Here is a 26,064-nt window from a genome sequence, read left to right on the forward strand (position 1 = left end):
GGGTCACTTCGATGGCCGCTGAGGGCCTGGCTTTGAGGGAGCACTGCTGCTGCAATCGATAGGTGGTGAGTCATGGGCCATCAACTCAACAGTTGCGTCTGCCACCTTCATGAGCTGGTCAGGAGGGGCAGCTTCCTCCGCCGGTGAAAGGCCAGATGATCGGCTACCAGCAGTGCGGCCTGGCGAAACTGAAGATGGCAGGGACGGCAACCGCTGGGTGGCGCAAGAGAAGAAACATGCCTCGGCGGAGATGGAGAATTCTTTTTTCTATGAGCCTTCTTTGAAGAATTACGTTTTGTCAAAAGAACAGTTGATGGCTGTGAAGTTTGTGTATGCAAGAAATCTTCGCGTGTCGGTTCGTTTTTGAAGGTCCAAGCATCTGATTTAGAGGTCCTCCGTCTTAGCAGTAGCAGATGATGATGTCTGAGCCTTAGGGTTGGTGGGAGGAAGAGGAAACATTGATTGGGCGATCTTAGCACTGGCCGATCTGATGACCAAATCGTTAAATGTTAGATCGCATGTCTGTGTAGCTACCTCCCTGGTAGGCAGAGGAGAGGCGAGAACGGTACTGTATTTGCCTGCCGGAAGCACAGTGGGCTTTCTGCTATTGAATAACTTGCGAGCAGCTGAGATCGACACCTTCCCTTTCAGAATGAGATTTTCACTCTGCAGCGGTGTGTGCGCTGATATGAAACTTTCTGGCAGATTAAAACTGTGTGCCGGACGAGACTCGAACTCAGGACGGGGCGTGAGTCATGCTTGGGTAGCTCAGTTGGTAGAGCACTTGCTCGCGAAAGGCAAAGGTCCTGAGTTCGAGTCTCGTCCGGCACACAGTTTTAATCTTCCAGGAAGTTTCACCTTCTCTTTCACTTGAATTTCCTATATACTTATCTCATCTTTGTAGACGGGGCAGTCGCAAGAGGAGGCAGCATGGTCGCCCATACAGTTGATGCAACGAGGGGACGGAGGTGGACAGTCACCCTCATGGGCATCCCTGCCACAGGTAACGCATTTAGCCGCACTTGAACAAGACTGCTGTGTATGGTTAAACCACTGACATTGGTAACACCTTGTAGGGCTGGATACATACGGCTGAACAGAAATGATCTCATAACCAGCTTTAATTCGTGAAGGCAATTGCACATTGTCGATTGTCAGGAATATGGTTCGGGTTGGTATGAGGTCCTTGTCGACCCTTTTCATGACCCGATGGACGGCCGTCACTCCCTGATCAGAGAGGAAAGACAGAATCTCCTCATCAGTTAGTCCGTCGAGAGACCTGGTACACACCATGCCATGCAACAAATTAAAGGTGTGGTGGGCCTCCACCTGTACAGGAAATGTGTGTAAGAGAGTGGCTCGAAGTAATTTTTGGGCCTGGAAGGCGCTTTCTGTCTCCAACAGCAAGGTACCGTTGCGCAACCGAGTACAAGATTTCACTGGTCCTGCAATCGCGTGTACACCCTTCTGAATGATGAAAGGGTTGACTGCTGAGAAATCGAGACCGTCAGATCTTGTGACAACAAGAAACTTCTGTGTTTGTGGTAGAATTTTCAGAACAGGAGATATCTAGCTTTCGTTTTTGGGCAGAAGACAGGGAAGAAGAAGAATAAGAAGAAGAAGAAGAAGAAGAAGAAGAAGAAGAGAAATCCATTGCGGACGAATCCCCCATGATTGTCAGTGTTTCCTATGGCGCGCTCCTTCCTTGTGGGGGCCCTCGCAGAGGGCACTCCCGCCTTAGGTGATTGTTCACACCTCAGGTCACACCTCCCGAGAAACGGACGGAGGGACCAATTGGCACATTCGGAAGGTAACAGCTCGGGCAATCACCCCTCCCTGGGCCTGGACTTTACCAGGGGGTATGTGCATGCCTTACTTGTCTACCCAGGGTGGGGAATTACGCATTACCCCGTTACCGGCTACGCGTGCGAATGTGTGGGTCGGCCTTCAGACACACACAAGGAGGAAAGAAGAGAGGAACGAGAGAGAGGGATAAAGAAAGAATCTCAAACGCCGAAGCGGAGAATAAGATGTGGAAAAAAAGACAAGGAGAATGAGGCAGAGATAGAAATAAGGTCATGAAAGCAAGGAGAAAAGTGAACTTAAGGAAAGACCAATAGAGGAAGAAAGCATGAGGATGGAGAAAAACAAAGGAAACAGGATCCTGGAGTTTTCAACTGTCCGTCTCCGGATGAAGGCTCGATACATGACTCCCAAAAAGAGGGAGTGTGAAGGGGACGTGGGGGTGGGGGAGAGGATTGGGGATGAGGAGGGATGGGGAAGGGGGGTAGGGCAACCCGGAAAGGAAGGAGAACTGCACTAGCTCGGGGCCCTGTGCTCGCCACGCACGTATCCACAAAAGAGTTGTGGACCCCCTGGGGAGTGCCTGAGTGAGGCTGGGATAATTTTGTGAGTGGAGAATGTATTGTAACTGTAACTCCCATCAGTGCAGTTCAGAAAAGGTCGTGGTGGAGGGGAGAATCCATGGCGTGGGTTGTGAAGCAGACACTGAACTCGAGTGTTTTATGTTCAGCTGCATGCTGTGTCACAGGGTGGCCTACCACGCTCTTGGCTACAGTTTGGTGGTGGCCGTACATCCTGGTTGGTGTTTTTACGGCTTTAAGCTGGCATCACTGGGATGAGCCCTTATCAGAAGATGTATCAACATTGTTTATTTATAACCTCAAAAATACATTTCAAGAGGGCGAGTCCACTTGAAGTGCTCACATTAATTGAACAATGTTCTGTCATTCGTTTTTTTACTTGCTGAAGGCGAGAAACCAGTGAATATATACTGTAGAATGTCTTAAGTTTATGGTGAAGGTTGTATGAATTGTGCAAATTTTTACAAGTGGGTAGAGCAGTTCAAAAATGGTCATGACTCAGTGACTGATGAACACCGTTCTGGCTGACCAGTTGCAGTTTGAACTCTCTCACTTGAAAGTCGAATTGATGACATTATTTTTGCCGATTGCCGTGCGACTTTGCAAATGATAGTTGATAAGGTGCAAGTTAGTGCTGGTACAGTTCATAACATTATCAATAACAAGCTGAAGTACCACAAAACATGTGCAAGATGGGTCCCAAAGGAGTTGACATGGTACACAAAAAAGCAAGTTTGAGAGTGTGTACAGAGCTAAAGCAACATTATGAAAGCTAAGATGAGCACTTTCTCAACAAAATTTTAACTTGTGGAGAAACTTGGGTTCACTATTATGAGCCATCAAAAAGACTAAGCATGGAGTGGAAGCACACCAGCTTACCTGCCAAGAAAGAATTCAAAATCCAAGCATCAGCAGGAAAAGTCATGTTGATGGGGTTTTGGGATGATGAAGGCCCAGTTTTTTGTGATTATCTCGAAGAGCAGTATACAATGAACAGCCATTCCTACTTTGGATTTGCTTTTAAACAAGGTGAAACCAGCTGTGAGAGAGAGAGACATTGTGGATCTCAGAGGAGAGGTGTGACTCTCCAGCAACACAACACACTTCCTCATATTGCTCAACTAACCCGTGAAACCATCGACAAAATGGACTGGGAAGTACTGCCTCATCTCCCTTACAGTCCTGATTTCGCATCTAGTGATTTCCATTTGTTTGGTGCACTGAAGGATGCGTTACGTGGGAAGAGGATCCAGGACAACGAGGATGTAAAAAAGTTTGTGGGAAATTGGTTCAAATGTCAAGATAAAGCATTATTTAAAGCTGGAATAAAAAAGCTTGTAGCCAAGTGGATAAATGTTCAAGAGGATTATGTTGAAAAGTAGAAACAGTATTGTTTTGTAAAAATAAATGCTTTTTTTTCCAGACCAATTGTGAATGATCCTCGTACGTTTTGTAATTACACATACACCAACATACAATCTATAGAAATGTCATAAATTTTATGATGTTGTAGAAATACAGAAACAAAGGCTGCAAAGAAGAAAATGTAGTTTAATTATATAGATTTAGATAGTGCATTTTAAGTTGAACAATATACCTTCAAATCACCCTCTCCATCATCAGAATCATCTTCATCAGATTCTAACAATTGTTTCTTTTTCTTATTTTTATCTGCTTTCTGTTGGGCATGGCCTGATGACACTGCTGAAGACACAGAGGATATTTTCTTTGTATTGTTTGATTTTCCTGTAAAAATGGCCAACACATGGATAAATATTAAATTATTGTTACTTGGACTTATGTATATTTATCTTAAAAATGTATTAATGTTCAAAATAGTGTTGAACATATTTTATGAAGGAACATTTGAAATAAAAAAACCATCATCTCGAATGCTAAGCTTCATCATTTTTATGAATTATACTGTCTAGCTTCTTTAACTACCTTTTTATTAGTTACACTACTTCACGGCATTTTTTAACTACTGCTATCATCAGATCCAAACTTGGAACTTCTGGAAGAAAGTTAAATTATCTGGTCAGTATGAGTCACCAAAGTTCATAATGGCAGCATACTCATTCTACACACTTATTTTCTTTAGTTATAAGCTTCTTCTTGGTCAAGCCAAACATGCTTGCATAAAACATGGTTAACATTGTCTCCCTTCTCAACAACTATCAACAAACTAACTATACACAATTTACCAACACCCACAGAATGCTAAAAAACAAAAGTTACACTAAGGCATATTGAAAGGCCAAATAATCTGTCTTGCAAGGCTCAAAGCAGGCCTACTAAAATAACAGTAATTGTCAGAGTTAACATAAGTCAATGTTTCTTTTTGCAATATATGCTTTTTTCCTCCTCCTCCTCCTACAAATCAAACACAGTTCTCTGATAAAAGTATTGTCTGAGCATTCCTGTGTAGTGTTTGGCTTTTTGTATTTATAACAGATTTGAGGCAGAATTGATGCAGTTACAGAAAACACACAATATAAAGACAGGAGAAAATAGAGTAAACAGTAGTAAAACTTAGTGTCTCCAAATTCCAGTTTACTGAATTTTTACCATTATAAATAAATGTTCACCAATTGTCTCCAAGGCATTACTCAACATGCTAGAACCATAAGATGATACAAAGATAGGTGAATACCGAACAGGCTTCAGAAAAGGAAGGTCCTTTATTGAACAGATTTGGGACCTGCAAACACTCCTGAAGGTCAAACAGATGAACAACACAGTAATCACATTCATGGATTTTAAGATGACCTACTACTCTATAGAACAGCAGACTCTCTTTGACACTCTAGAAGAATATGGAATAGACAGAAGAACTAGGTCACTCATGCAATAGACACTTACAGACACCACATCCAAAATAAAATTTATGGGGGAAATCTCAGGCCCTTTCAGGATACATACATGAGTCAGACAAGAAGATGGTCTCTCACCCCTTATAATCAACATGGTCTTGAACAAAATTATCAGACAATGGGAACAAAAAGTAAAACAAATTCAGTTAGGAAGAACATGGGCAAACAAGACAATCATAGAATGCCAAGCATTTGCAGATGACCTGGCAATACTCAGCTACAACAGACAAGAAGCACTGGAATACTTACCTGAAGTCTCTGTTAGAACAGGCCTACAGACATCAAATGAGAAAACACAATACATGTAAAGAAAGAACACAACAACCAAGCCATGTACACAAAATAGAGAGGTTAACAGAATAGAAAAATTCAAACATCTTGAGGAATATATACAAATAGGAGGATCAAACACGGCATCCAACAAAGAAAGAATAGAAAAACTTCAGAAAATGTACAAACTGATGTAGACACACTATAAAAAAAAGAAATATTTTAAGACGGGCCAAACTCAGGCATTACAATACATTTGTATTACCAGAAGCCCTACACGCATCAGATATGATAACAATTGGAGCATCACACATCGCAGAGATAGAAAAAATAGAGCCCAAAATTCTCAGAACAATTTTTGGTTCAATAACCATAAAGATGGTATATGGCTGAAGAAACTAACCAAAGAAGTGTATGAATGCAAAGACAGGCTCACAGATATGATTAGAAAATGTGAACCAAGGTTCTATGGATACACAGAATGAACAACAGACTCACAAAGAGGATTTTTGAAGTAATAAACAGTACAAAAAAAAAAAATTGGTTTCAAGAAATAGAAGAAGATCTAAAACAAGCAGGGTTCAGTATTGAAATGATAAATGACACAGACAAATTCAGAAACAAAATTATGAACATGAAATATGAAGTAAAAGAAAGGAAGAAAACAAACAACATATGGACAGAACAATGGAAACAAGAGCATAGCCAAAGAATGAAGAGGTTTTGAGAAGAGAAAAAAAGAAGGAAACAAGATAAAAATGAATAATCATGTAACATTCAAGTTAACCACTGCCTAATGAATAATCATGTAACTTTCAACTTAACCACTGTAATAATATCATAAATGTCCACTGATGTTGCCACGACTGTGATGGAACTTATTTGGGTAGAGACAAAACATGTAACTTGGAAGAAGGCACACCTTGTTAATCATAAAATAGAAATGTGTGTTAACATTAAAAGCAATCTGATTTGAAAGAGTGAGAGGTTCTATGGATACACAGAATGAACAACAGACTCACAAAGAGGATTTTTGAAGTAATAAACAGTACAAAAAAAAAAAAAAAAAAATTGGTTTCAAGAAATAGAAGAAGATCTAAAACAAGCAGGGTTCAGTATTGAAATGATAAATGACACAGACAAATTCAGAAACAAAATTATGAACATGAAATATGAAGTAAAAGAAAGGAAGAAAACAAACAACATATGGACAGAACAATGGAAACAAGAGCATAGCCAAAGAATGAAGAGGTTTTGAGAAGAGAAAAAAAGAAGGAAACAAGATAAAAATGAATAATCATGTAACATTCAAGTTAACCACTGCCTAATGAATAATCATGTAACTTTCAACTTAACCACTGTAATAATATCATAAATGTCCACTGATGTTGCCACGACTGTGATGGAACTTATTTGGGTAGAGACAAAACATGTAACTTGGAAGAAGGCACACCTTGTTAATCATAAAATAGATTGTGTGTTAACATTAAAAGCAATCTGATTTGAAAGAGTGAAGAACAGTCCTTCTGAATTCAATATAATCATATGTGGCGAGAAGTCACACACACACACACACACACACACACACACACACAAATGCGCACAAGGTGTATCATCATATCTTACATAGATGGGAATGATAATGTATTTGTTTGCATTGTTTCAACTGTAGATGTCATTCGCATATTTTGTACACAAAATGTCACAGTAAGTGATGGCTACTTAGCTAGTTAGTTTTATGTTCCACAGATCTTTTTGCATGATAAATCTTAATGATGTGGAACAAGTCATCTTACATTCACATCACAAATTAATCTGCAAATCTGGCAACATCTTCAACATTTATCATTTATAAGACTTTTCTTAAATACAGATGTGAGTTAGTAATTTCTATTCACCACCTTTTACACATTACGATAGCAGAAATTCATCTACAGAATAGGAAGAGTTGTTAAGAGAAAAATGCTTCCGTTTGTTTTCAAATTTTACTTTGCTTTTATATCACGGGGTAAGTGATCAAAAAAGTTTTGTAGCAGCACTGTTCACCCCTTTTTCGGCTAAAGACAATATTAATGTGGAGTAATGAATGTTATTTTTCCTCCTGGTATTGAATTACATATACATAATTGTTCCTTTTGAACAGTAGAAAAAAATCTACTCACCAAGCAGTGGCAGGAAATAAACATATAAAGATATTAAAATATGTAAGCCTTCAGAGCCAATAGTTTCTTCTTCTGGCAGAACAACTCAAGAGAATGGAAGAGAAATGAAGGAAAACAAGGTCTGGTCAGGTTTAGGAAAAGTAGCCAAAACCCCGAGTCAGGGGAGGCTTATCGGATGGGATGAAAAGGAAAGATTGAATGTTGGGGGCTAAACCGGACAAGTCAGCTAGTCCAGTGCAGCCCCAACAATCAGCTTTCCCTGCCTCAAAGTTCTGGGTGACTTTTCCGAACTCTTCTCGTTTCCAACACCTGACCAGTCCTCGTTTTCCTACCTTTCCCTTCTTTCTCCTTCAACTCTTCTGCCAGAAGGAGGAGTCGCTAGCTCCAAAAGCTCACAAATTTTAATACCTTTATATGTGTGTTGTCCTCCTGGCACTTGGTGAGCAGACTTTTTATCTCTCCAGTTACATAACAATTCCTTAGACAGTTGTCTACAAGATGATCATTGGTGAGCACCACATATTATTCTTACAGCACATGTTTCAGCAATGAAGACTTTTTTCCTTAAAAATGAGTTACCTCAGAACATTCTTCCATGACATTATTGAATGAAAATATGTCAACTTACTAATCTGACTCCGCCCAAGATTTGCAATGATTTTATGTGTAAATGTGGCTAAACTAAATTGTTTTAGAAGCTCAAAATGTGCTTTTTCCAATTAAAATTTTCATCGATATGGACGCCTAAGAATTTTGAAGCTACCACCACACTTTTTTTTTTTTTTCCCCCCCCGCCATGTGTTACATTTACCAGTGGTTTTTTTTTTTTTTTTTTTTTTTTTTTTTTTTTTTTTTTTTTTTTTTTTTTTTTTTTGCGCAAAACTGCTATGGTCATTAGCACCCGGTCTGTGACTTAGGAAACGGTAAAAAACGAAAATGGAAACCAACAGCAATGGGAACGAAACTCAAAAAATTGGAGAAACTAAAAGCAGAAGGAAAGCTTAAAAATCCACTACAGAAAGGGGTTGGTTGTCCCGAAAAAGAGCTTCAAATGACTGACGTCATCTCACTGGCACTAATAAACTCGAGAACGCGATCGGCCGAGCACGGGTATCTGCTAAAATGGACGACAAATCAGGCGACAGCTGTAGACGGGCGCGTAACAGAGTAAAATAGGGGCACTCAATTAAAAGGTGTCTTACCGTCCACAGCTGAGAGCAGTGCGGACAGAGTGGGGGAGGATCGCCACTTAAAAGATGTCGATGGCTAAAAATACAGTGCCCTATCCGGAGTCTACTTAAAAATACCCCCTCCCGACGATGCGTTCGGGAGGAAGAGGTCCAAGCACAGGGAAGAGCTTTCACGTCCCGCAATTTATTATGGGGAAGTGTCGACCAATGTGCGTACCATAAAAGAACAACACGACGACATAAAACGCTCCGTAGATCGGCGAAGGGAATTGTTCGAATAGCTGGCTGAAGAAGAGAGACTGCAGCCTTGGCCGCTATATCGGCCGCCTCATTTCCACAGATACCAATGTGTCCTGGGAGCCAGAGGAACGCCACCGAGACGCCCCCCAAGTGGAGCAAGCGCAGGCAGTCCTGAATCCGGTGGACCAGAGGGTGGACAGGGTAGAGAGCTTGGAGACTGAGGAGAGAGCTGACAGAATCTGAACAGATAACATACTATACCCACTGATGGTGGCGGATGTATTGGACAGCCTGGAGAACAGCGTAAAGCTCCGCAGTATAAACTGAACACTGGTCGGGAAGCCGAAATCGATTTGGGGTGTCGCCAACAGTATAGGCACTCCCTACACCTAACGATGTTTTCAAGCCATCAGTGTAAATAAATGTGGCTTCCTTCATTTGTGCACATAGAGCAGCAAATGCCCGACGATAAACAAGTGAAGGGGTACCATCCTTGGGAAATTGACAAAGGTCATGGAGCAGGCAAATCCGGGGATGGAGCCACAGCGGTGCTGTGCCCCAAGTTGTCAAGAAGGTTTTAGGAAAGCGGAAGGAAAGAGAATGGAGCAGTTGACGGAAGCGGACTCCCGGTGGTAGTAGGGAGGAAGGGCAGCCTGCATACCCTACATCCAAGGAGGCGTCGAAAAAAATGTCATGGGCCGGATTAGCAGGCATGGAAGACAGATGGCTAGCATAACGACTCAGAAGGACTGCTCGCCGATTGGACAGTGGAGGTTTAGCAGTCTCAGCATAAAGGCTTTCCACAGGGCTCGTGTAAAAAGCTCCAGACACTAAACGTAAACCACGGTGGTGGATAGAGTAGAGACGCCGAAGAATAGACGGCCGAGCAGAGGAGTAAACTATGCTTCCATAATCCAATTTCGAGCGCACTAAGGCGCGATAGAGGCGGAGAAGGACCACTCGGTCCGCTCCCCAGGAGGTACCATTCAGGACACGGAGGGTGTTGAGGGATCGCAGACAGCGAGCTGAAAGATAGGAAACGTGGGAGGACCAGCACAGTTTTCTGTCACACATAAGACCCAAGAATTTAGTGACGTCCGAAAACGGAAGGTTGACAGGTCCTAGATGTAAGGAGGGTGGAAGAAACTCCTGACGACACCAAAAATTAACACAAACGGTCTTACTGGGAGAAAAGCGGAAGCCGGTTTCGATGCTCCAAGAGTGGAGGCGATCGAGACATCCTTGAAGACATCGTTCAAGAAGACTGGTCCGTTGAGAGCTGTAGTAGATCGCAAAATCGTCCACAAAGAGGGAGCCCAAGACATCGGGAAGGAGACAGTCCATAAGTGGATTTATGGCAATGGCAAACAGTACAACACTTAGCACGGAGCCCTGGGGTACCCCGTTTTCTTGGGAGAAAGTACGGGAGAGAGTAGTGTTCACCCGCACTCTAAATGTGCGCTCTGCCATAAATTCGCGAAGAAAAAGTGGCAGCTGACCTCGACAGCCCCAAGAGAACAGTGTGCGGAGGATGCCTGTCATCCAACAGGTATCGTATGCTCTCTCCAGATCAAAAAATATTGCTACTGTTTGGCATTTCCGGAGAAAATTGTTCATGATATAAGTGGAGAGAGCAACAAGATGGTCAACTTCAGAATGATGCTTTCGGAAACCGCATTAGGCAGGCGTTAAAAGACTGCGCAACTCCAGCCACCAAGCTAAACGGCAATTCACCATACACTCCAAAACCTTACATACACTACTCATGAGAGAAATGGGGCGATAGCTAGAGGGGAGATGTTTGTCCTTTCCAGGTTTCGGAACAGGAACGACGATAGCTTTGCGCCATCGTCTGGGAAAAGTACTGTCGGTCCAAATTCGATATTAAAGGCAAAGGAGGTAACGCAGACTATGGTTTGATAAATGTAGCAACATTTGGATGTGGATACCATCTGGTCCTGGGGCGGAGGAGCGAGAAAAAGAGAGTGCATGTTGGAGTTCCCGCATGGAGAAAACAGTATTATAGCTTTCGCGATTCTGAGAGGAGAAAGCAAGAGGTTGCACTTCCGCTGCACGTTTCTTCGGGAGAAACGCTGGCGGGTAATTTGAAGAGCTCGAAATCTCAGCAAAGTTTTGACCCAATGAGTTAGAAATTGCGACGGGGTCCACTAACGTATCATGCGCAACAGTGAGCCCAGAGACCGGGGAGAAACTAGGCGCACCAGACTACCGTTGAATCCGACTCCAAACTTCCGAGGAGGGAGTGAAGGTGTTAAATGAGCTAGTAAAGAATTTCCAGCTTGCCTTCTTGCTATCGCGGATGACACGACAGCATCGTGCACGGGACTGCTTATAGCGGATACAGTTGGCCAAAGTATGATGGTGGCGGAAAACGCGAAGAGCACGTTGCCTCTCACGTATTGCGTCACAGCATGCCTCGTTCCACCAAGGGACTGGGAAGCGCTGGGGCAATTCGGAGGTGTGTGGTATTGAACGTTCCGCAGCTGTAAGAATAACGTCCGTAATATGAGTGACCTCATCGTCAATGCTAGGAAAGTGACAGTCATCGAATGTCGCTAGAGACGAAAAAAGTGTCCAATCGGCTTGGGCAAACTTCCAGCGTCTCGGGCGCATATATGGCAGTTGTGGCTGCAATCGAAGGACACATGGAAAGTGGTCACTCGAGTGTGTATCAGCAAGGGCGAACCATTCGAAGCGCCGACCTAGCGGAACAGTACCGACCGAAAGGTCCAAATGAGAGAAATTTGTCTTGGAGGCAGACAAAAATGTAGGGTCCCCAGTGTTGAGGCAAACAAGATCCGCTTGGTGGAAGACGTCTAGCAATAGTGAGCCACGCGGACATGGATGTGGAGATCCCCAAAGCGGGTGGTGGGCATTGAAGTCCCCAACCAGCAAATAGGGGGGTGGAAGCTGACCAAGAAGATGAAGATCAGCTCGTGCCATTGATGTGGAAGATGGAATGTATACAGTACAAAGAGAGAAGGTGTACCCAGAAAGGGAAAGACGGACAGCAACTGCTTGGAAGGAAGTGTTTAAGGGGATTGGGTGATAATGGAGAGTATTATGGAGAAGAATCATGAGTCCTCCATGTGCTGGAGTGCCTTCAACAGAGGGGAGATAAAATCGGACTGACTGAAAATGAGGGAAGACAAAGCGGTCATGAAGATGCAGCTTTGTTTCCTGAAGACAGAAGATGACCGGCGAGTAGGATCGTAGGAGGATCATCAATTCATCCCGATTGGCTCGAATGCCACGGATATTCCAATGGACAATGGACATAGGGTGGACAGAAAATGGAAGAATGTGACCAAGGTTGCCGTCAACTCAACAACTGCTCAGAGCTTGTGACTGACAGCGTGGAACGGCACTCAGCCGAAGGCAAAAGATCCTGATCCATAGGTTGTTCAGGAGCAGCTCCTGCCACCAGCGATCGGTCGGTTGATCGGCCGCCAGCAGTGCGCCTCGGCGACACAGAAGACGGCCGAGGACGGTTACCGCCAGGTGGTGCTGTAGATGAGACACGCCATGGCGGAGAAGGAGAGGAACTGGGTTTCTTATTAGCTTTCTTGGAAACATTATGTTTAGATGAAGGAGGAACCGATGGTTGTGAAGTTGGGGTACATAAAAAATCTTCATGAGTATGCACTTTTTTGGAAGTCCGGGTGTCTGACTTTTGGGATCGAGATTTAGCAGAACCCGATGAAGGGTGAGCCGTAGATTGAGCAGGCGAAAGTGGGGAGGTTGAACAGGCGATCTTTGCGCTGGCCGATCTGACGACCGTGGCACTAAAGGTGAGATCACAAGTCTGCGTGGCCACCTCCTTTGTTGGCCGAGGAGAGGCAAGGACAGTGCTATATTTTCCTGTCTGAGGCACAGTGGGCTTTCGACTTGCGAATAATTTTCGAACAGCAAAGGTCGACACCTTTTCCTTCACTCTGATTTCCTGAATGAGCTTTTCCTCTTTAAAAATGGGGCAATCTCGAAAGGAAGCAGCGTGGTCACCCATACAATTGGTGCAACGAGGGGATGGAGGTGGACAAGCACCCTCATGGGCATCCTTGCCACACGCAACACACTTGGCCGGGTTGGAACAGGACTCGCTGGTGTGATTGAACCGCTGGCACAGATAGCAACGCGTAGGGTTTGGGACGTAGGGGCGAACGGAAATTATCTCATAGCCCGCTTTTATTTTCGATGGGAGTTGAACTCTGTCAAATGTCAAGAAGACAGTACGGGTTGGAACGATGTTCGTGTCAACCCTTTTCATAACTCTATGAACAGCCGTTACGCCCTGGTCAGGCAGGTAGTGCTGAATTTCTTCGTCAGACAATCCGTCGAGGGAGCGTGTATAAACGACTCCACGTGAGGAATTTAAAGTGCGGTGCGCTTCAACCCGGACAGGGAAGATGTGGAGCAGTGAAGTACGCAGCAATTTTTGTGCCTGGAGGGCACTGACTGTTTCTAACAACAAGGTGCCATTCCGTAATCTGGAACAAGACTTTACAGGACCTGCAATAGCGTCAACACCTTTCTGAATAATGAAAGGGTTGACCGTGGAGAAGTTGTGACCTTCGTCAGACCGAGAAACAACAAGGAACTGTGGCAACGATGGAAGAACTGTCTGTGGCTGAGACTCAGTGAACTTACGCTTGTGAGCAGACATAGTGGAAGATGAGGAAACCATTGGGGAAGAATCCCCCATGATTACCGGCATCTCCGATGGCGCCCTCCTCCCTTATGGGGGCCCTCTCTGAGGTCACTCCCGCCTTAGGTAATTGTTCACACCTCAGGTCACACCTCCCAACAAACAGACGGAGGGACCAATCGGCACTTTCGGAAGGTATCAGCTCGGGTAATCACCCCTCCCTGGGCCTGGCCGTTACCAGGGGGTTCGTACGTGTCCTACCTGTCTACCCGGGGCGGGGAATTACGCGTTACCCCGTCACCGGCTACGCACGAAAATGTGTGGGTCGGCCTTCAGACATGCACAGGGAGGAAGAAAGAGAAAGGGAAAAACAAAGAAAGGGAAAGGAAAGGAGAGAAGTCTCAAATGCCGCAGCGGAGAAAAGGGTAAAGAGAAGAGATAAGGAGAAGAGAAGGACAAAGGAAGGATAAAGACATACAAGCAGAGAAGGCGAAGAATGCGTTACATTTACGAGCGTCTGTCTCCGTACGTAGGCACAAACCATACTCCCAGAGGGGCAGAAAGGGAAGGAAAGAGCCAGAGGTGGGGGGAGGGGGGGGGGGGGCGAAGATGGGGGATAGGGAAGGATGCGGAAAAGGGAGGTATGCAGCCCGGAAAGGAAGGAGGGCCACATTAGCTCGGAGTTCTGTGCTCGCTACGCACGTATCCACCAAAGAGTTGTGGACCCCCTGGGGGGGGTGGGGGGGGGGGGGGGCGTGATGTAGTATACCTAGATGGGCAGAACTGGATATGTTGTGTCTTTTTAAAACGAGGGTGAAACCATACACAGAAAACCAGTTAATGAACTTCTAAGAACACAGTTACCTTTTTTTTGTATGCTTGGATTGATTATAATGCTAGGGGTCATCTGCTAAAAGAACTAATTCTGCTTGTTGTATATTAGATGAACAATTGTACCAATTTTATGTAATGTGGAATGGAAATCAATTTCCTTCATTTTGATGCAGAAAAAGTGCACATTTACATATATGAGGAACAACGGTGGACCCAAGAATGATCCTCAGGGAACCCCACACATAATTTCTTCCAAATCAAAATTATGCTCCTGGACTATATTGGTTGAATTACTAAATACAACTTTCTGCATTCTTTTGATTAGATACGACACTGTCCAATGGTCAGCTTTACCATCAATCCCATAGAACTTTAATTTATCTAGGAGAGTACTGTATTCACACAGTGAAATGCCTGTCACAGAAAAAAACCAACCGGTGCTATTTTATTACTTAATGCTTGTAAAATTTAGTGAGTGAATATGTAAATGGCATTCTCAGTGGGGCAATTATTCTGAAACCCAACTGTAACTTGCTCAGGATAATACAGGGTGATTCAAAAAGAATACCACAACTTTAAAAATGTGTATTTAATGAAAGAAACCTAATATAACCTTCTGTTATACATCATTACAAAGAATATTTAAAAAAGTTTTTTTTTCACTCAAAAACAAGTTCAGAGATGTTCAAAATGGCCCCCTCCAGACACTCAAGCAATATCAACCCGATACTCCAACTCGTTCCACACTCTCTGTAGCATATCAGGCGTAACAGTTTGGATAGCTGCTGTTATTTCTCGTTTCAAATCATCAATGGTGGCTGGGAGAGGTGGCCGAAACACCATATCCTTAACATACCCCCATAAGAAAAAATCGCAGGGGGTAAGATCAGGGCTTCTTGGAGGCCAGTGATGAAGTGCTCTGTCACGGGCTGCCTGGCGGCCTTTGCACAAACACCCATTCTCTATAAACTGTTTATACCAACGTTTAATACACCACCTATCAGGAGGTTTAACACCATACTTCATTCGAAATGCACGCTGAACAACTGTCGTCGATTCACTTCTGCCATACTCAATAACACAAAAAGCTTTCTGTTGAGCGGTCGCCATCTTAGCATCAACTGACGCTGATGCCTAGTCAACAGCGCCTCAAGCGAACAAATGTACAACTAAATGAAACTTTATAGCTCCCTTAATTCGCCGACAGATAGTGCTTAGCTCTGCCTTTTGTCGTTGCAGAGTTTTAAATTCCTAAAGTTGTGGTATTCTTTTTGAATCACCTTGTATAGTTGCTAAGGTACTATTCCATAATACATCACCTTCTCAAATATTTTTAACATACTGCCGTAATTTTTCTCCGGACTGGAAAGAGATAGAAACATGCGCATTGTTTTAAAATGAGGCCACGTTCATTGTCAATACGTCCCAGAGATGGCAGCACCGTATGGCAGATGGAATTTTACCGCCAGCGGCGAGAATGAGAACTGTTTTAAATACGTGAAATGGCGATTTTTTCCTTACTTGAACAGCATGCAATCATTCGTTTTCTGAATTTGCGTGGTGTGAAACCACTTGAAATTCATCGACAGTTGACGGAGACATGTGGTGATGGAGTTATGGATGTGTCAAAAGTGCGTCTGTGGGTGCGACAGTTTAATGAAGGCAGAACATCATGTGATAACAAACCGAAACAACCTCGGGCTCGCACAAGCCGGTCTGACGACATGATCGAGAAAGTGGAGAGAATTGTTTTGGGGGATCGCTGAATGACTGCTGAACAGATCGCCTCCAGAGTTGGCATTTCCGTGGGTTCTGTGCACACAATCCTGCATGACGACCTGAAAATGTGAAAAGTGTCATCCAGGTGGGTGCCACGAATGCTGGCAGACGACCACATGGCTGCCCGTGTGGCATGTTGCCAAGCAATGTTGACGCGCAACGACAGCATGAATGGGACTTTCTTTTCGTCGGTTTTGACAATGGATGAGACGTGGATGCCATTTTTCAATCCAGAAACAAAGCGCCAGTCAGCTTAATGGAAGCACACAGATTCACCGCCACCAAAAAAATTTCGGGTAACCGCCAGTGCTGAAAAAATGATGGTGTCCATGTTCTGGGACAGCGAGGGCATAATCCTTACCCATTGCGTTCCAAAGGGCACTACGGTAACAGGTGCATCCTACGAAAATGTTTTGAAGAACAAATTCCTTCATGCACTGCAACAAAAACATCTGGGAAGGGCTGCACGTGTGCTGTTTCACCAAGACAACGCACCCGCACGTCGAGCTAACGTTACGCAACAGTTTCTTCGTGATAACAACTTTGAAGTGATTCCTCATGCTCCCTACTCACCTGACCTGGCTCCTAGTGACTTTTGGCTTTTTCCAACAATGAAAGACACTCTCCGTGGCCGCACATTCACCAGCCGTGCTGCTATTGCCTCAGCGATTTCCCAGTGGTCAAAACAGACTCCTAAAGAAGCCTTCGCCGCTGCCATGGAATCATGGCGTCAGTGTTGTGAAAAATGTGCACGTCTGCAGGGCGATTACGTCGAGAAGTAACGCCATTTTCATCGATTTCGGGTGAGTAGTTAATTAGAAAAAAAATCGGAGGCCTTAGAACTTGAATGCACCTCGTATTTAACAAAAGAATATTAAATATATTTGTGACCTGTGGCTCATCATTTATAGCCCTTTCATTCAGTTCAGTAGTGATGTTATTCTGTTCTGTGATCAACTGACCTGTCGTTTCATTACATTCTATACAGACTCAAGTCTGTCATCAGGATTACTGATTTCAGACGTGCATGTTCCTTGATTTTTTAATAACCTTTCTTAGTAATTCTGAGTGCTTTATGTCATATCCAACTACTTGTTCTTACCAAAAGATGTGTGTCTCATTTCCTTTCACAAGATACTTTAATCCCTCTAGTGATCCACGGGTTTTTACATCGCTGTTTACTGACTTTTCTGATTAGCTTATACAGAAAACTATTTTCAAATAATAATTTAATATATCATGGAACAGATTAAATATTATGTTGGCATTATAAACTTCATAGTAGGTCATCTCTTGTAAACTATTCTTAGAAACATTTGTCCTGGAGCCATTAATCATTCTAACTGAATTCCACTGAGGAGTATCTACAATCCTACATTATAAGGTACTATGTTATTTATCCTAATCAACTTTGCATCATAACCAGAGAGAGCATTTGTTACTGGGTGAACAGTTATTTTCTTACTCTGAGCTTCACCAAAGAAAACATTATTAGTTAGGGTCCTACTGTCTTTATTCACCAGTGTTCTTAAGTTAATTACTAAGATCAAATTGTAGGATCCAAATAAGATTTCCAGATCATTTTTCCTATCAGAATACATTAGAAAATCTACATTCAACTCACCACATACGTACTATTAACTACTTGCTGCTGTCTGACACATAGCACAGTAAGGTATCCAGATTCCTCATGGACATCCAAAATTTCCCAATGGGGATTTATATACATTATATTTAAATTGAAGGTAGGGATTAGGAGAAAGGGAAGGAAAGGGATTAATGACGTCAACTGCATCGGGACATCGGTAATCCCTTTCCTTTCCTTTCTCCCCACATCCACTTTCAATTTACATATAATGTATCACAGCTGCGGATTCTGCGTGGTATCTATTCTTTTGCACATATCCGAATGAACAGACAACACACATTCAAATAATTGATTCACCTAGATGAACAATGGATCCACTGTCAGTGCGAATGCACAAGTACACCCAACACAGATGTGACAACACTGTGCCCCAGATGGCGCAGTGATTGAATTAATCTGCCTAGTAAGCAGGAGATCTCGGGTATAAATCCTGGTCCGGTACAAGTTTTCACTCATCGCTGCTGATTCCATGTATTGTACCGATGCAGTTGACATCAGTACTTCCTTCCCTTTCCTTTCTCCCCACCTCCACCTTCAATTCACATATAATGTATCACACCTGCAGTGTTTTCTTTTGGACATGTCCGAAAGAACAGATGCCACACATTCATATGATCTATATACAGCTGCAATTAAAAATGAACTAATTTCCAGTATTAATTCACAAGCACACACTTACGTGTGCTGATCACTACAGAATCTACTGTCTCAATGTTTTTGAACCTGTGTTTTGTCTCGATGTATGTGACAATTCCTCCTTTTCCCATATTATTTCTGCATGAGGAAGCTGCTATATAGTAATCCTTTATATGCAACTTATCTAACCCTGTGGTTATGTGGTGCTCAGACAGGCGCAAAAGTCAACATTTTTCAGAGCTCTTTAAATTTTCCAAACAAACAAGCAGCTCTTCTATCTGATTACTCACACCTTTAATAATCTGAGAATCCTGATTCTAACCAAAAAACAGTACCTCTCTTACACCAGTAACCATATCGATCATGCTTTGAGTGATTATCTACAAGAAGCTCAGCCCACCTATCTTTCCCTCTCCTATTGAGATGTAGGCCATGCCTAGTATATCCCCATTTCCCACCTGAAGTAACAGGCACTGCACTCATATGAGCATTCATTTCAGTCAGCAGCAGCCAGCTCAGCTCAACTCAGTGTTCATAATGCTTACAGCAATGTTAACCCAGGCCTGGCCATAGCGCTCTAGGACCTGCACAAAACTCGCGTTTGTGTGTGTAATTGCTACTCCTATTTCATGCACTTCAGTCCTAATGCTGTAATTACAGTGCCATGGGTATATTTTCCGCTTTCCTTAGAGAATGTTATGACAAGTAAGGTTGCTCCTGCAGATCAGAACTGCAAGAAGAGTTAATCTTCCTGGTCCCCACCAACACTGCCTCTCCTCTGGTGCCTTCAGTGATTTGGACTGCTTCTTGGTGTTCCCTTTCAACACTGTCCAGCTAATATTCACAGAACACAGGTGTTATTTATAACAAAGACCAATTAATCATATGTGGTTGAATGAGACAAAAAACAACAAAACTATCAGAGCATGGAAGTCTTCTCCATTACATTTAATAAAGGAGCAAGTTCTCTATTAATGTTAGCAAAATTAGAATACTGTTCCAGTGTTTGAAGCCCTTACTATGCATGCATGTTACCAGAAATTGAATAAATCTGGGAGTGTGCTGTTAGGATCATATCAGTTTAGTACAGTGTCAAAAGTATAACATAGATGCTCAGGGAACTTAAAACGGGATTTTCTGGAAGAAAAGTGATTATGATGTCATGAGACTATGCTGGGTAAATTTAAAGAAACTATACTGTATATCGCATGTAGGGACCACGATAAATCAGAAACGGGAGATTACGGCACATGAACAGATATACAAATAGTCATTTTTCCCTAGCTCAATACACAAATGGAATGACACAGAAATTTGGTAATATTGGTAAAAAGTACACACTGCCACACCTTGTGCAGCTGCTTACAAATATATATGTAGATGCAGTTTGAAATGTATAAAATTATAACAAGGAAATGTGGCTGTTCCTCGGAAGATTAATAATTTTATCTGACAACACAGTTGTTGCAAAAAGTTTAAGATTTTGTGTTCAGTCGAACCTTCTACTCGTATGTAAGCTGTTAGGAGTGCATCAACATTTTAACAGGGATTCAAGTCAATCACATTAATATGCAGTGCTATTTCATCTTTACCATTTTTTGCGTGCGCGCGCGCACACACACACACGCACTTATCCAAGAAACTTTTGGAAGCAAATTGTTTTCCCATTGTATTTCATTTGATGTGGTACCAGCTACATCTGTGTATAGCAGCACAAAGTAAGTCACAATGCTGCACTCTTATACCAATGGGAAAACAGAGCTCTGAGGTTCCTGAATGAACTCTGTAATCTACAATGAAGTGTACGCTGATCGAATTTTCGTTTTGAGAAGATACAAGGAGCAATCTGTTTAACTTGCAAAAACATTTTTAAGTTAAGATCGTGTGGATATTTCTTTATTTAAAACAACTGGTTTTGACAGATTTTGCTGTCACCTTCCAAGTTTTAAAAATCTTTTTGTTATGAAATGTGTTCATTTTATGTTGTACCTCACACCAAGCTGTCATGAGGGGGGGAGGGGGGGCGGGCATTATAAAAGGTTTTTCATAAACATACAGCATATGGTGCAAATGGAGATGGCCATATACATACCATTCAAAGACGACTGTTGTGTCAAAAAAACACAGTAGCACACATACACCATTTAAGGTGGATTTTCAATGTTTAGAGCAGTGTTTTTCAACCTTTTTGAATATGTGACCCCATTCCAAGTAAAAATATTCCAGCAACCACCAGAACCATAAAAACAGTATGTCAGCAATTTCAAAGGCTATGTATTTAATTTTCTTTCCACTGAATGAGGGTTGACTGAAAAGTAATGCCTCCACCTTCGTAGCTCTTCAACAGTTGGCAAAATTGGTACGTGGCACATACTGGCTTGTTCTGTAGCCTCTTCTCTACAGCTTCATTTCGCAGGAAGCATTAGTAATGAACGGTTGTGTTGTTACAGTGTAAAGTATGGAACCCTGCACAGATGGTCGGTCAATGTGGTTTAAGCAACATGCAGTCATGGAATTATTGATAGCAGAAAGTGTCTCACCACAGGAGATTCATCAGAGAATGAAAGTAGTTTATCATGATTGCGTTTATGTGAGTACTGTGCATCGTTGGGTGAGTAAGTTTAAAAATGTTGAGGCGGGGAACATCTGACCTGCGTGACAAACAAAGAGTTGGACGGCCAGTGACAGCAACCACCGAGTTTCACAAGCAAAATGTTGCCACACTGGTTCAGGGTGATTGTTGTATCACTCAGAGAGAAAGTGCAAGCGCAATTGGCATTTCACAAGAATGTGTGGGTCACATTATTGCTTTGCTTGGCTATCAGAAGATCTGTGCACGATGGGTACCACGGGTGCTGACTCTTGAAATGAAAGTGCAGATTTGAAATTTGCTAGGAACTTGTCTCGTGTTACGAGAATGAATGTGTTGCCTTTCTCCATTCAATTGTGACAGGAGACAAAATGTGGGTAACAAAACTGTGAAACTGTGGTTGCAGAAACAGTGTGTCGACTTCTTCCGTGACGGCTTCAGAAAACTTGTTCATCGTTAGCAGAAATGTATCCAATTGGCTGGTGATTATGTGGAAAAAAGAATATTGGTAATTAAAGATCACACTCTAAGGATTATTTCTGAGTTTGATTAATTAAAATATTCCCCATCCAAACCCAATTAACGAAGGTGGAGGTATTACTTTTCATTCAACCCTCATACTATACTGATCGAGAAATCGAGTGCAATGTGAAAAGAGGTCGCAGTGCTCTGCGGACAGAGATATAATTATATTCTTTGCCACAGTAGAGGCGTAGGGGTGAGAAGAGGTCAGTGGGGGCACAGTTACGCGTTTTCAATCACAACAATCAGTTGTCCGAGTACGGCAGCAAGTATGGATGTGATTACTGTCTTCGCACTTCGCTCTGAGCGAGCACAAAACGGACAAGGTTTTTTTTATTTACCCCCCCCCCCCCCCAGCCATGCCGCAACTGTTTTCTCCAACAACCCCCCCCCCCCCCAGGGGGGCGCGACCCACAGGTTGGAAAACACTGGTTTACAGAATGTACAGCTTATGTAAAACAGATGTGCGATTGTGTACTGTGTTTTTTGTGACAAAACACTTCTCTGTGAGCAGGATATACATAGACCTGGCCATCTGCATAAGGTTCTCTATATTTTTAAATATTTTGTTATGACAAACCTCTCTTAATGTGATGTTTTTTATCCGCACGACAACTTGGCATGAGATTCAACTTAAAATGAACACATTTCATAACAAAAATATTTTTAAGACCTGGAGATGATAGCAAAAGTCTGTTGAAACCAGTTGTTTTAAATAAAGAAATATTAATGGGATCATGGCTTTAGAATGTTTTTAGAAGTGTGCTCTATCATGGAAGACAGAACAAAAAACTGGTAAGCAATTCTCGTCAGTATCCCTTCTACTAGGAACGAAAATAAGCATGTGACCTCTAATTATGGACAAAACTGCCTCCTTCCAGTGCACTCAAACTTTTAAATACTTCTTGACAAAGAAAGCAATGCACAACCTCAATTCAGGAAGAAATAAACATGAAAGTTGTCCTGTCGCTATTTTCTGTCGTCTTCAAAAGGCTTTGTTGTTTGTGCAGATCCCATATTTCAACTATATAAACTGGATTCATATCTTAATGACAAAAAACAAAAGGTCACAAACAAATAATGGAGGTCACAAACAAATAATGGCACAGGACTGAAACTAAATTCAGGATGACATTTCACAAGGGTCAATACTTGTGCACTCCTTTTCTTGACCTACATAAATGATTTCTCAAAGAGACAGAATGACTCTTAAAGAACTGTAATGTTTGCTCTTGATACAAATGGCCCAGACATAGCCAAGAGAACGTGGGAATAAGGTTACAATTGGTTCACAATAAAGTAAACCTTCTCATAAAGGCTCATATTATCAATTCCAAATAAATAAAAATGACATACTGGTAGCAGACAGGCACAAAAATGTGCACACACAAGCTTTTTGCCAGTGGTGCAGGGACTGCAGTTCAACAAGAGAAGTGGCGTGAGGAGTTGTGGGGTGGGTTACGGGACAAAGAGGCAGGAAGGGTTGGGGAAGGGTAGTTGGCAGCTTGGAGGGGGGTGGCCAGCAGTGATGGGATAGGAATCCAGGAAGGAGAGCCAACAAATGCACAGGCACCGGAGCAAGAGAGTTCAGATGGTGCAAAATGATGAAGAAGAAGAAGATGATGATGATGATGATGATGAGCATGATATGGAGGCAACAGATCGATAGAGGGTGTCAGGACAGAGGACTGTTGAGTTGAGGGTCTGGACCCAGTGGGTAAGCAGAGATTGAGACTGATAGGATAGCTCTCATCCATGTAGTTTAGAAAAGCTGGTGCTCAGAGGTATGATCTAGACGGCATGGCTGTAAAGCAGCTACCGAACTCGAGCTCGTTGTGCTGAGCAGCGTGCTCCACCACTGGGCAATCACCTCTGCTCTTGGTCACAGCTTGTGGTCAAAGTTTTCGTTCTTTTCTGCGGGGCAATGACTCTGCGCTTTTACTATACTCCCAAATTATGTACATTCTGCCAGAACTCTCCTCATCATATTTACTAGTAGCAGGAGTAGAGCTCAATGGGCACAGAACTGGAAATTTGATATAGCGAACTGAGGTAGTGCATCTGTTAAGAGACAGGCCACAGTTTCTGGAGGCTTATGCTCCATCCAACCATTCTGCTTGGGGTTTACCTACATCACTTTAGGCAAATTCTGGGTCGGTTCCTTCAACAAGGCCATGGCCAACAACCTATACTGTCCTATCTTCAACAAATTTGTTTATACACATATGCCTGTATATACAACTTTGTGACCTGCCCCAGCTTTGTACGGGCAGCATTAACTATCTACAGCCACATGACTCGTGGCAAAGTGTATTTTGTTCGCGGGCCACTGCAGACTTTATGATTAAATTGCAGGGAACAATGTTAAGTAACTGAACATTATCACTTCCATGTAACTTATGAATGCAAACTAAGCAATGCACAGCAGGAATGTTGTCTGGATGCATGAATGCATCTCGGTAATGATGGGAGTACATCGTGATGTAAGTAACCAATGTAAATACCATTTGAAAATCATGCTTGTGTGTGGCACAAGTGATTCAATACATATCTAGGCTGGCTGATGTGGCACAAATATAGAAAAAAGAATAAAAAACATGCATGGAGTAGATATTTAGCTCATGTTACAGCACTCCTCTTGTGATGCTTAGCACACACTGTGATGGAGTGTTGAGATCCACTGCTGCAATTCTTTGTCATGGACTCTTTGTGGCAGATTTCTTTGTGATATCATGTAAAGAATCATGTCCACATCTAGGTATGATTCAAGGAAAGGTGGAAAACTGAAAGTTGAGTCATCTATTGCAATGCTGAAAGAATGCAAAGCATGTAAATGAAGCAAAGCTGCTCAAGTAGTTTTCTGAAAACTTATACAGTGTAGCATAAAAAATAAAAACAGCACATATTTTGAAATCACCAGGTTTTTTTTACTACAAAACTGTTCTCAAACAACTACAGGGAAACTATTGGTTTAAAACATTTCAAATTTTAATGCTCACATCACAGCCTGATGAGGACTTTGTTATCTTTTTGTTAGTGGTCATTAGGGGTAAGATAGATACTGCCTACAGGAAAATTAAATAGACCTATGGAGAAAAGAGAACAACTTGCATGAATATCAAGAGCTCATATGGAAACCCAGTTCTAAGCAGAAAGGTGGAAGGAGTATATAGAGGGTCTATACAAGGGCGATGTTCTTGAGAACTATATTATGGAAATGGAAGAGCATGTAGATGAAGATGAAATGGGAGATACGATACTGCGTTAAGAGTTTGACAGAGCACTGAAAGACTTAAGTCGAAACAAGGCCCTGGGAGTAGACAACATTCCATTAGAACTACTGACAGCCTTGGGAGAGCCAGCCCTGACAAAACTCTACCATCTGGTGAGCAAAATGTACGAGACAGGCGAAATACCCTCAGACTTCAAGAAGACTGTAATAATTCCAATCCCCAAAAAAAGCAGGTGTTGACAGATGTGAAAATTATCAAACTATCAGTTTAATAAGCCATGGCTGCAAAATACAAACAAAACATTCTCTACAGACGAATGGAAAAACTAGTATAAGCCGACTTCGGGGAAAATCAGTTTGGATTCTGTAGAAATGTTGGAACACGTGAGGCAATGCTGACCCTACAACTTACCTTAGAAAATAGATTAAGGAAAGGCAAACCTACATTTCTAGCATTTGTAGACTTAGAGAAAGCTTTTGACAATGTTGACTGGAATACTCTCTTTCAAATTCTGAAGGTGGCAGAGGCAAAATACAGGGAGCGAAAGGCTATTTACAATTTGTACAGAAAACAGATGGCAGTTATAAGAGTCGAGGGGCATGAAAGGGAAACACTGATTGGGAACAGAGTGAGACAGAGTTGTAGCCTATCCCCAATGTTATTCAATCTGTATATTGAGCAAGCAATAAAGGAAACAAAATAAAAATTCGGAGTATGAATTAAAATCCAAGGAGAAGAAATAAAAACTTTGAGGTTCACCGATGACATTGTAATTCTGTCAGAGACAGCAAAGGACCTGGAAGAGCAGCTGAATGGAATGGACAGTGTCTTGAAAGGAGGATATAAGATGGACATCAACAAAAGCAAAATGAGGATACTGGAATGTAGATAAATTAAATCAGGTGACGCTGAGGGAATTAGATTACGAAATGAGACACTAAAAGTAGTCAAGGAGTTTTGCTATTTGGGCAGCAAAATAACTGATGATGGTTGAAGTAGAGAGGATATAAAATGTAGACTGGCAATGGCAAGGAAAG

The 26,064-nt window shown here is 42.5% G+C and overlaps 1 protein-coding gene across 1 annotated transcript in view; it reads right to left on the reverse strand.

Annotated features, from left to right (window-relative positions):
- Positions 1-26,064, reverse strand: part of LOC124605157 (25S rRNA (cytosine-C(5))-methyltransferase nop2) — a 145,851-nt gene that overhangs the window by 105,245 nt on the left and 14,542 nt on the right. Inside the window, exon 3 of the mRNA XM_047136639.1 lies at positions 3,982-4,130. Coding sequence (XP_046992595.1) covers positions 3,982-4,130 — 149 coding nt within the window. The remainder of the gene's footprint in view (positions 1-3,981; positions 4,131-26,064) is intronic.

This window comes from Schistocerca americana, chromosome 3 (genome assembly GCF_021461395.2).
Source record: "Schistocerca americana isolate TAMUIC-IGC-003095 chromosome 3, iqSchAmer2.1, whole genome shotgun sequence".
NCBI lineage: Eukaryota > Metazoa > Arthropoda > Insecta > Orthoptera > Acrididae > Schistocerca > Schistocerca americana.